This window comes from Anolis sagrei, chromosome 4, assembly GCF_037176765.1.
Source record: "Anolis sagrei isolate rAnoSag1 chromosome 4, rAnoSag1.mat, whole genome shotgun sequence".
Classification (NCBI taxonomy): Eukaryota; Metazoa; Chordata; class Lepidosauria; order Squamata; family Dactyloidae; genus Anolis; species Anolis sagrei.
Genome location: NC_090024.1, coordinates 218736806 through 218749902, shown reverse-complemented (window position 1 = coordinate 218749902; position 13097 = coordinate 218736806). Strand labels below are relative to the sequence as shown.

Here is a 13097-nt window from a genome sequence, read left to right as displayed (position 1 = left end):
TGGGGACCCCAGGTTGAGAACCACTGCTGTAGAGAGATCTGCATTGGGATGCTTTGGATTTTGGCTCTGAAGCATGGAAATCTCCAGATTTTTGCTATGAGAAGAGAGAACTGGGGTGGGGGGAGGGGCAAGGGATCACAAGTATGGTGTAAAAAGATGATTGGGACCTGGCAGGAAAAGATAACACATCTGTGAAAAAGCATAGCTAGCAGCAGTGGTCTTAGCCAGGGGTCTCCAGGCACTTGAAGGCCCTCATTAATAGATCTGTTGGAATCCATGCAGCTCATAGGCCACAGATCCACCTACCTCTGCTTCAGACCCATTCTTCCTCTAAGAAACTATGAAGTAGATAATAATGTAATTTTAATTCATTCTATAAGATCATGGTCCATTTTTTCATATTTGATATGAAAAGTGTCAAATGGATCTTGTAGCACTTTAGAGACTAAAATGAAATTGGTAGCATAAGAATTCAGAAACTAAAACCCCTTCTACACTGCCATATAATCTAAATTATCAAAGCAGATAACCCACATTATCTGCTTTGAACTGGATTATATGAGTCTACACTGCCAAATAATCCAGATCAAAGCAGATAACCTAGATTTTATATGGCAGTGTAGAAGGGGCCTTAGATGTACACATTGGAATCATCTATGAAAAATTAGTCTCTAAGGTATTACAAAATAGCTGACATTTCAGAATAACATTGCAATGTCTTTGGACTAATATAAAATAGCTTGATCTTTTTAAAAATTCAAACACAAGAGAAACTGAAAATTGTTTATTCATCTGCATCAGAGCATTTAGAGCAGGGGTCCTCAAACTTTTTAAACAGAGGGCCAGGTCACAGTCCCTCAAACTGTTGGAGGGCCGGGCTATAATTTGAAGAAAGCATGAATGAATTTCCATGTGCACTGTACATATCTTATTTGTAGTGCAAAAAAACACTTAAAAACAATACAATAATTAACATTAAGAACAATTTTAACAAATATAAACTTATTAGTATTTCAATGAGAAGTGTGGGCCTGCTTTTGGCTGATGAGATAGGATTGTTGTTGTTGTTGTTGTGTGCTTTCAAGTCGTTTCAGACTTAGGTGGACCCTGAGCAAGGGCCAAGTAAACGACCTTGGAGGGCCATATCTGGCCCTTGGGCCTTAGTTTGAGGACCCCTGATTTAGAGTTTCACCCCTATACTAAAGTCACTCCACTGGCTGCCAATTAGTTTCTATGCAAAGTACAAAGTATTGGTTTTGACCTTTAAAGCCCTACATGGTTTGGGTCCAGGTTACCCACAGGATCACCTTCTACAGTACCATCTACCCCTTTGGACACTGAGGTCCTCTGGGAGACACTGACTCCAACCAACCAGATCTCGACTGGCAACTGCCACCCAGAGGATCTTTCCATTGATCTCCCCAAGACTGTGAAATGGTCTGCTAAAAGAGTCTCGACACCTAGATCAGCTGTTGGAATTTTAAGACACAATTGAAGACCTATTTCTTTGAGCAGGCCTACCTGGTCAATTTTAATTTGTGAATTTTAATTTGCATTTCATCAGTAGATATTAATTTGTATTTTAACTCTGTATATCTTGTTCTATGTCTTTAAATAGCGTTTTATCTTTTGTTTTAATAATGTTGTATCCTGCTTTGAACTGCAGGGAGAGGCGGGCAATACATTCATTATTATTATATGAATTATATGAAGGGCTGGAGATTTAGCAGGGCCAGAGGTTTAGCACAGCTGGTAAATCATCAGCAATTATAAGATCTATCAACCGAAAGGTTGCAAGTTCAAAGCCCCGAGTTGGCGTGAGCTACCAACTGTGAGCCTAGCTCATTGTTTATCTAAGCAATTTGAAAACAGCTTTAGCTGTGATTAGAGAAATTACGTACCACTAAATAGTGTGGGAGGTGTTTTACGATGCCATAAAGAAAGAAGATCAGAAAATGCTGGACGACCAAAAGGATGGAGGAAGTCCTGACGGCTCTTCGTCATAGAGAAAAGATTAACAGCACCCCCTGGACTCAAGCCCAACCTTCCATGGAACTACCTTCTGTTCTGTCTGTCTGTGTATTTTCTATACAAAGTAGCACTGAATGTTTACTGTGTATGTGTACTGTGATCCGCTTTGAGTCCCCTTTGGGGTGAGAAGGGCGGAATATAGATAAAGTGTTGTTGTTGTTGTTGTTGTTGTTGTTGTTGTTATTTCTTTAAAAATACACTAGCTTTGAATTCTTGTGTATTCAGCCAAACTCATGGAACTGTATTAGGGTTGCCACCCCTTTCCTTTTTTAGATTCCCCTATTTTTAATAGTGGTATTTAGTGGTTGTTATGTATGTTCAAGTTGACTCCAATTTTGATGAAAATGTCCTAGGATTTTCTCGACAAGATTTATTCAGAGCTGATCTTCATCTGAATCTGAGAAAGGATGACTTGCTCAAAGTTACTATGTGAATTTCCATAGCTAAAAGGGAATTCAAATCCTGGCCAATCACAGTCTTACAGTCAAACTTTTATACCACCAGTGCTCAAACAGAGGTAAATAAGTGCATGGTCTTCTTTATGGAAGAAGCAAAAGGTAAAGGTAAAAGTTTCCCCTAACATTAAATCTAGTCATGTCCAACTCTGGTAGTTGGTGCTCATCTCCATTTTTAAGCTGAAGAGGCGGTGTTGTCTGTAGGCACCTCCTAGGTCATGTGGCCAGCATGACTGCATGGAGCACCATTACCTTCCCGCCAAAGTGGTACCAATTGATCTACTCACATTTGCATGTTTTCAAACTGCTAGGTTGGCAGAAGCTGGGCCTAACAGTGGGAGCTCATCCCTCTCCCTGGATTTCAACTTCCAACCTTTCGGTCAGCAAGTTCAGCAGTTCAGTGGTTTAATCCACTGCACTACCAGGGCACTCCTGGAAAAAGCTATACTAGTATGATTTAACCAGCAAAAATTAGAGACCATTCTGTTTCCATTTCTTTTTGAAATATTAAAAACTTTACCAAAATTAGCCAGTGGCTTCATTTTGAGGACAGAAAGACAGAAATAAGTTTTAAAAATTGAAATGGCAAACAAAAGAAAAGCTGCAAGCTTTAAGGAACTACAAGCTTCAGCAATGGCATCATGCTATGGGCCTTCTGGCCATAAATGGAATATACAGCAAAATTTCATTTCTGGGCAAAAAAGAAGATGGGATGTCTAACTTACAGAACACTAATGCCAAATCATATATAGGAACTGGCAGCCTCCCCATTCTCTTTATGATTTTACAACAGCTCAACTGAGGAACAGCCGTTCTCATGATAGCTTTGAGTGGCAACTATGTAAACAAAGCACCTTTGATCTTAAAAGGACTCCAACACATAGCATTGCTCTAAGCATTCTTTATCAACTTTTTGAGAGGTGGGGGGGGGGGGGGGTTGAAAAAGAGTGCCTAAACAGAGATCTGAAGCATTTCCATAGCACTGAACTGCCAAACTGCTTAGAGAAAAATAAAACTACAAACTGTGTCTGTTACAGCACCTGTTCCACATGCCTCCAAGTGTAATGTGCTCACATTCCCCTCCTGCTGAGGAGCAACTTCACCAGGGTAGGTAACAGGTTTTACAATATCTATGCATGGTGAATGGGAAAAGGAGATTGGAGAGGATTGCGAGGAGAATAAACCTTTTTCATTCATACATGATAGCCTAGATACAGTTTGGTGAGAGCTAAAAAAGAGTACCCTATGCTTAAATCTAGACATTTTAGTTAAAAGATCAACCCAGAAAAACCTGGGTCAACTTATCCATTGTTCAATGTAAGTACTATACATTCCCTCTTATCATAGAAGGAGCCATCCCCTTTTCTGAGTAGAGTAGTGAAAGACAAAAGCTTAGTCTGTTGAGGAAGAACCAAAAAGAAACACCAACTCCATCTTCTCTCTCCACTGTGCTGCTGCTTCTGGCTCTCAAATGACTGGGTGGTGAAATGGTGCTGCTGGCCAGGATGCCTCCCATTCTCTGCAGAATTACCCTCAACATATCCATGGGTCATATAACATTATTTTAGCCCCAGAACCTGCTGTTGACTTATATTTGAGGTTGATTTGTACATGAGTATGGTAAGTGATCCTTTATTTCATGCTACAAGTTAAATGGTAGGGGTTATCTCTGAAGGGGACAAGTCTGCCTATTGTAATGAGATGGGTTGGTTGCTCTTGTGGTGCAGGGACAATAATCTGGTTCTTAACATCAATAAGACCAAGGAGCTCATAGTGAACTACAGAAAGAATAGACCAGTGTCATGGATCTAACCTTTTGCCAGGAAGGCCGAGGCCTGGAAAGTCAGCAGCTGACATGTTCAGAGACAGGCAGGGAGCCAAGAGGCAAGAGGGAGGAGTCAGCCGACTCCTGATTGGCTAGAGCAGTCAGGGGAGGAGTTAGGTTTGAGAGGGAAAAAGGCTGTGTCTTTTTGACAAGCTGGGGAGTTGAGCTTTAAACATCGGAGAGTGAAGAAGTAGTTTAGGGAGAGGGAGCTGAGAGGAATTTAGACAGGGAGAACTTTTGAAGTGAGCCTTGGGATTAGAGCATAGGATAGGCAGTGGTTCCTGAAACACTGTACAGAGTAGGGTCAGTGAAGGAAACCCTGGTTTGCTCTGTGAGGCAGTCAGTGGGGCTGTTCTCAGGGAAACACTGTGTCAGAGTTGGTGAACAGTGTGAAACAAGGAACTCACAGGGAACAAAAGTTAAAGTCTTAAGAGAAAACTGCCTGTCTAACCAGCTAAGACTCAAGTAACAGCAATACGCTTTTGTACCACTCTTGTTAAGAGTTGATTTGTTCACCAAGATTCAATAAACCTGTTTCTAATTTTCATCTTTAAATTGGTGTCTGCCTCGGTCTGTCACAATCATTAGACTTCTGTTAGCCTGAAAACAACTCAATTTCAGTCCAGTCAGCAAGAGAAGCAGTAACCACAGAAGAACCAAGGACTTGAACAAACTTTACCAATTTCACATTCACACTTATGTTTTCCTCAGACATTAATTGAGGTGGTGGCGGCGAATCTATCAATTACATCGGCAATTAACATCGTTAACGTAGTTGGTCACTGAATAATATTACTGAGGTGGGGTAAGAGAGTCTTTCCCCCTTGTCATAGTTGTTTATCGTCATTAAAGTAGTGTCCAGCTGAACGTTAAACCCTTCACACTGGTGGGCAGTGGGTGGGATTGCTTGTCCCCTCTGCCCAAGATTACTTTGTTCCTTTATTACAACCAGAAATTCAGCCCTTGGTCATAAATGGAGATCAAGTGGGGCAGGTGGCCAGTTTTAAGTTCCTGGGTGTCACTGTGAAGGAGGATCTGACCTGGGGCATTCATACAGCAGCATTGGTGAAAAGGGCCCAGCAGAGATTGTACTACCTGAGACACTTGAAGAACCAACAACTGAATGCAAAACTGAAGTGACTTTCTACTGCTGTGCTAGAGAGAGTGTCCTAACCTACTGCATCAGCATATGGTTTGGTAACTGCATAGTGACATATAGGAAGGCATGCCAAAGGATCCCTACTACAGCACAGAGAATCACTGAGTGCCCTCTCCCCTCTTTGGAAGACATTTATACGTCCTACAGCCTTAAGAAAGCTCAGAACATTCTTAAGGATCCACCTCATCCAGCATACTCTTTTCTTGAATTATTACCATCTGGCAGATGGTACAGGGTGACAAAGCCAAGGACAAACAGACTGAGACTTTTTCCCCCTAGAGCTGTAGCTATATTGAATTCAATGGCTTCGCATTGATGTGGCATTGGGGGCTGTGTGGTGAGTTGGGAGTGTGGAGAGATGAGTGTGTTGTTTGTGATGTGTGCTGGGGGAAGTATTTAATTTCATTGTACATTGTACAATGACAATAGTTATCTATTCTATTCTAAATTCAAATATAGGTATGTGAGAAGCTATACCTTCTGTATTCTGAAAATCAGAGAAATTGGAGGAAAGGGGTGCTGAATGTGGAAGGATGCCCTAAAAAGTGGATGGAGGAACCTTACACTAAATGGACACACCTTCAAATAGAAGGTAGTTCCTTAATCATCGTCGTCATCTTTATTTATACCCCACAGCATCTCCGGGAAGGGACTCGGAGTGGCTTACAACATGAATAAATACAATGATCCAACCAGTGTATTAAATATAATATGGTGATTGGCCTACAACTAGAGAGGAAAGAATGGTAATTGCCTGTGTGGGACTATCTGCAATCTGCTATTAGAAAGACTGCTTTGAATGTTCTGTAACAAAAACAGTAAACAAAACACTCATTCAATATAGCGCAAAGGGTTTAAGCAAAGTGGCATCTGCAACTAGTATACTAATCCTGCCCCACCTCTCACCCCCACCCCCACCCCCACCCAATATGCACATTTCCAGCTTCTGAAATTTGGAGACATGATAAGGTATGAAAAGCCAAGGCTTGGAAAAATTGCCTTTTTTGGAAAACACTTTGAATCCTTCAGTGGTAACTCTAGTTGGAGGGTTCTGGGAACTTTCGTCTAACAAAATAACAATAACTTTCCCAGGCTCTGGTTACAATGTTGATTTTATATATTGTTAATTTGTGCCATAATTAGCATTTGTCTAGCATCCTGCCATGCAAAACTTCTTCAAATAAAATCTAATCAAAGTTAAACATAAAGTGCATTGGTTCCGATGGGAAATATTTCATCATATACTTAAACTGTACCACTTAACTGTGAGATTTCAAACAGTTTATGTGTTCTGGTGATTTACAACTTGGAAATTTCACCACCTTGTTAAGTTATAACCCCCCCCCCCCCCAATTTTCTTCTTAAAAATTCACAACTGGTAAGGTGGGTAAAATAAGCTTTTATTATTGCACATAATCCAGCAGAAAAACTGGTGGACATTCCTGGAGAATATTACGTAAAATGTCATACACATTTTATTTTTTAAAACTTGCAATTAAAGTGTGTTGCTGGTGGTGATACATTTGTAATTTTGTAAGACCTGGATAAAAATTAACAACAAAATACTATTTTGAAGGCATGCAAAGTTGAGGTAAACCTGTCCCTGCTCAACTTAGGAACCAAAATCCCACAAGGCTTGTGCACACATTTGCACCTGACTCACTGGCTTCCTGGGAACACAGGCGAAGGCTGAGCATCTCTTATCCAAAATGCTTGGGGCCAGAATTTATTTTGATTTCAGATTTTGGACAACCTGTATTTGCATATACATACATAATGGGATATCGTTGAGATCGGACCTAAATATAAGTATGGAATCCACTTACATTTTACTTTATACATATATTGTAGTTGGAAGGTAATTTTAAACAATATTTGTAATAACTTTGTGTATTGAACCATCTGAAAGCATCTCTTCTTGTGTAGAGAACTGTGGATTTTGGAGAATAGTTGTCCCTTCATGTTTGACTTTTGTGGGTTTGATTATTCATGGATTTGATTTAAAATGTTCTCTCTGGAAAACTCTAGGCCCTCCAGGGCAACTCTGTGGTCACCTTCCAGAGAAAGCTGACCACCATACCGTTGGGGCAGAGAGATCTAGAAATTCCTAGAGAGGTGCTCTCTCATGTAAAAAAATATATAGCAATTTCCTTATTTTATTTTATTTACTATCACTGTGGTCTTGTGAATGTGGATGGCTAACTATATTTTGAAATTCTGTATAAAGGATGCTCATCACATGCAACCAAGCACATATGAAGCTCCTCCACTTGCAAGGCCCCTTTCATTTACATTGAAGGAGGGGACAGATCACAAAGGCATGTATAGAAGTGTCCCTTCAACTGAAGTGAATGGAAAAACTCTCTCACACGGAAGTTTCTTGTGCGTACAAGAGCTTATATGGAACTCTGGATGTGAGGCATTTTGTTTGTGCATTTTGTTGCCATATTCAAACTCATCTTTGAAAGAATGAGGGTTAAATCATTACTTTTTTCAAAAACAGCAAGGAAGTCTGAGGTTCTTAGGTTTCTAAAAATAAAGGGCAGGGAATACAAAAATGCTTGGGAGCTGCACATATGATATGATCTGCTTCCACTTAACTAAAACCCTTTTAGTTACTTCCTGGAGGTAGGCTTGTGGGCTACCTATATGTAAACACGGGAGTTACGGCATGCCATAGTGACCAAATGCATGCACAAGCCTTAAGAGTTGCTCTCTTTCTCTCTCCCTTTTTTGAAGACAGAGTGACATACATAAATATATATATTATATATACATACAATACATACAGTTAAGATCCAAAGAATTGTCCAAACTGTTCATGCTAAATGAGAGTTTTGATTTGTTTGAATCACAGTTACTGTCCACATACTTAAATGACAAGCTGTATTTGAAAGTGGCACATTTCAAAAACAGTTTGTCTTCTGACAGGTTTGAAAATATATTTCTTTACAAAAAAAATTGCTCTGGCTACATGTAAGTCTTTGGGCACACCTTTGAGCCCTCTACATGCTGGTCTATGTATTTATAGATAGCACATGAAGCACATCTACTACTTTTCCCATCACATTGCAAGGAGCAAAGCACAACAAGGAGGGCACATCCAATTTGTATGAATGAAGATTGGGGGTGGGAGAAGGACTTTCTGATTGCATTCCAGAATGTGCTTCAAGTTAAATAAAGGCCACTTAGGTCTCTCAAAGAAAAGCAAATTACATACACAGTTAATAAAGCAATTGCATTGTGTACCTGGCAGGCAGAGAACCAGGAAGACAAATGAGTTTCATAAGCAAGTAACAGTCAGGGTGTTACACATATACCCAGAACAGGAGAAATATAAAAATAACCCCCCAAACCATTGCTATCACCCCATGTGTTGTAGGTGTTCTGCAAATAGTACATTTTTTTCCCTAGAGGACTGTTCCAACACAGGGTTTCTGGGCAAAAGTCACATAGTCCTCCCTCTCCACTTTACAACACAATTTGATTATATTTGTTTTCGAATAAAAAGGAAGTAGAAAGGCACAAAATAGCATCCCTCCTGTTTTCTAAAATTTATTCAATAATTAATATGTTGTAGATAATCTGATCCAAAAACACTACTCTTGAGTTTACCAACTTTGTATCTGGGGCACCACTTTTGGAAGTCTTTTGGCATTTACATCTAGAGTCTGGTGTTTAAACCAACTAATTTTCTACCTTTCAGCTTTTCATTTTTAACTAGCAACTAATGGGGAGTGTTAGTATACATTAAACTTCACAGTTGCTTTTAAATAAGGCACTTAAAAAACTTTTTGACACTGTCTCAGAAGTCCATAGCTTGTTCAAAAAGGAAATGAGAAAGATATCCAAACACATTCAGGGCTGATGTATTAGATTTCTAAGGTTCTGCGCTCACAACAAATCCTCTGTGCTTCACAATGCTCAGGAAAAAAAAGCATAAGGCATGAAGTGGATCTTACTGTGAGTCTGGCTTTGGGGTTGTAATGTCTGCAGATATCTGCAACAAGGCACTGTTTCCAAAACACTGCTTAGCTATGAAACAAGTACAAACTTCATTGCCTGATACATATGCAGGCCCCAATACAACCACTTAGGGGGAAAGTCCTTGGAAAAGATATATTTACTCTCCTGGACAGTATTGCAAAAGATCCACCTCTGGGGAATACTTATCAGACCACATTTAAGAACCCTAACAATACAATCCATGATAGAAGAATATGGGGGGTCATCTTTCCCCCTGCCCTTCTGTAGATTTACTTACATTCTAGAATGGGATATGAAGTGCTGCCTGCTTTAGAGCTTGAACTTCTAACTACAATAATATAACTGCAGGTGAAACATCCTGACTGTTCCTAACATTTGATTCATCATAACCTTGGCTTAGATGAGGAAGTTAAACCCACAGCTATAACCATTATTCTTGTTGGTTGTTAAGATTTAGAATTGTAGTGTTCTTTCACAATTTCAATAAAAATGAGTCTCCCATAAAAGCCTGGGGTATTCATTAGAGTTTGTACAATTATCGGTGGGTTCTTGTTTCTTCAAACAGCAGCACTTTATTCTCCAAAGTTATGAAACTTTAAGGCAATTCCTGTTCACAAAAACTGGGGGAAAGAGGAGGTGCTGCAAAACTCCAGACTTTCTCATGTAGACAGACGAGATCACCCATGACTGGGGAAACCACTGGGTTCTTCGAAGTCAAGTCCTTTTCTGATGGTTTTCATTAGATGTTATTATCTCCCTGGTAAGGTCTATCAGCAGAAACTTCTATGAAGATAAAAGGAAAAAGGAAAAATAGGGAGATGTTGTATTAATAACAGCCATAATGTGACAATGTTTTTCTAGAGCCAGTATGGTTCAGGGGTTTTAATGGTGGACTCTAGAGAGGCAAGGGTTTGAATCTTTGCCCCACCATGAAAGCCCACCGGATTACCTTGAGTCTAAGGCCCCTTCCAGCTGAATAAAATCCTACATTTTCTGCTTTGAACTGAGATATATGACAGTGTGAATTCAGACAATGTATTTTATTTATTTTCTGTATTTCTTTTCTGCCCTTCTCACCCCGAAGGGGACTCAGGGCAGATCACAAAACATACATATGCGGCAAACATTCAATACCATTTTATACACAACTAGACAAACAATTATACATAGATAAAAGGTATATATATATATATTGGCTTTCCCCATCTTTTGGCATCTTAGAAGGTGTTGTGCTGGGTTCTGGTCACATGGGGTGCTGTTGCTCCATTTCTCTGCCAAAGAACTACTTCCTTCCTACTTTTGTATTGAATTACTAGCATTCCTTTAATCCACTTCAAAGCTTATATTGTGGGATTTTCTGCCTTGATATACTGGGTTGTATGGCTGTGTGGAAGGGTCCTCAGAGGAACAAGTGTTACAAGAAAACCCCATTATAAATTCTTCTTAGAATCTGAAACAACTTGACGGTACTCAAAAACAAAATGCATAATATGCAGTAGAGTGATATCAGTGTCAGAGCTTGGAAAGTTTACTTATGTACTACAAATTTGAGAACTGCTCAAGCAGTATGAATGGGGAATTCTGGGAGTTTTACCTTAATATGATAACCCCTTCCCACATTTGGGATAGGCCGGTGTGTGCAGGCTAGGGGAAGGAGGCAGACTGTATTAGGATGAAGGCTTCACTGTTCCATTCAGGAAGATTAACAACTGGTGTTCCACTGTTCTTCTGGCATTTGGGATTTGACAACTGAAAAATGCTTGTTTACTAAAATTTAAACCAGGAAATAGCTACTGTGTACTGATGTGTAACTGGATCACAATAATGTCAATTTATAAAAAGCTCAACTGAGCCATTTTTCATTTTCCAAAATGTCAGAACAGTAAAGTATTACAAGTCAGAATGGGATCCATCAACCTTACCTCCTCTTAGCATCTCATCATGTCAGAAAATGCACAAACAAGATGGACAGGCCAACGTTCAATAAGATAACCATGAAGATAATGATGGTGTTAGGTCCCTAAGGGGGGAAAATACACCCACACTTAAAATTCTATTTCTTGTGATTTCAAGCAAAAACACACATTTTTTCAAAGGTCTGGTTCATCAAAATCAATAAGTCCCTAAACTAAACATTTATTTTAAAAAGGGCACCACTGATTCCTTCCAATGCTACAGGTGCCATTCCCTGATATAATGAGGCCATTCGCCATCCTCTGGACCCATCGTATAAATCCAGCTCTGCCAGGATGGGCAAAGATTGGGTTGACATTTAACGGAATGGACCAATTCAGATGTATTGTCCATGTCACCAAGTTGCAACAATTATTTATTATTAGTATCTATACATTTATATCTATCTAGTCTTTCTCCCAATAATGGAACTAGCAACATATTTTTAAAAAGCAATAAAAATTAAAAACCAGACAAAGTCAAATGTCTGGGAAGAGGCATGGAGGAGGCCTTCTCCCTTGTTTCCATCAATAAGCTTAAGAAGATGGTGGAACAGAGAAAGAAGTCCGGGAAATATGGTCCTTTAAATGCTCTGTGAAACTTTTCCCAAGAAGCCTAACTAAATTGGATTCTGGATATTTCAGCAAATATTGCTATAATAGTGGCATTGGACTCCAACTGATCAGAGTTAAAAAAAATAGGGCCAATGTAGACCTCCTCCCACATGTAATTCTCTCTACAAAAGATATGTAACTTTGGGTGAACAGAGTACAGAGACTCATTATAATGATTTTATACACACTGGTTGAAAAGGTCCTTCCCATAAAACCTAGTACCAGGGCATAATAGAAATAGCCTTTCCATCTAGTTACACTCTAGAAACAGATACTCATTGACACACCAACTTCACCTGAACATGGCCATTCCAAAGTAGAATCATATCAAATATCTAATGATTATCTTATCTCTTTCAAACATTTTGTCTGAAGTAATTCAGCCTTGCAATCCTAACTAAAGGATGGCCATCTTCTGAACAAAAAAAAATACTATCAAAGGCTTAATGTTTTCTTTAATTAATCTGGTCACACTTTTCTACATTATTTGCCTGACAATGATGTGCAATCAGAACTACTCAGTTTTCCAAATGCAACTGCACCATAAACTCCCACAAGACATTTGACTGTAGACTAATCATTATAGCTGTGCAGGCAATACACCCAAAAACTAGATTTAGCTTTAAACATAATGCTATACTATAAAGAAATATTGATGGTATAAAGCAGCTTGTCTTGCCCTATTTCTCACATGAAAAAAACCTCATTGAAGTGGCTGCAGGAAAAATAAATGAAACCTTAAGAAGATGACTATTTAGACCCACAAGGAAATCCATAATGGAAGACCATCTTACTCGTCCAACGAGGGATCGCCTAAGTAAGTAAGTAAGTAAGTAAGTTAGACCAGTGGTTCTCAACCTGGGGTCCCCAGATGTTTTGGCCTTCAACTCCCAGAAATCCTAACAGCTGGTAAACTGGCTGGGATTTCTGGGAGTTGTAGGCCAAAAACATCTGGGGACCCCAGGTTGAGAACCACTGATTTAGACTGATATACTGCCTTCCTCTTTCATCTTCCCACCAAGCTCCTCTCTTTAATTTAGACAAAGAAAGACCCCTGCCCTTCCTCCCCTTGC

The 13097-nt window shown here is 39.5% G+C and overlaps 1 protein-coding gene across 1 annotated transcript in view; it reads right to left on the bottom strand.

Moving 5' to 3' along the window:
• Window positions 1-6849: 6849 nt before the first annotated feature.
• Window positions 6850-13097, bottom strand: part of JPH2 (junctophilin 2) — an 86523-nt gene continuing 80275 nt past the window's right edge. Inside the window, exons 5-6 of the mRNA XM_060772175.2 lie at window positions 11380-11477; window positions 6850-10240 (exon numbers count right to left, since the gene is read on the bottom strand). Coding sequence (XP_060628158.2) covers window positions 11397-11477 — 81 coding nt within the window. The 3' untranslated portion in view covers window positions 6850-10240; window positions 11380-11396. The remainder of the gene's footprint in view (window positions 10241-11379; window positions 11478-13097) is intronic.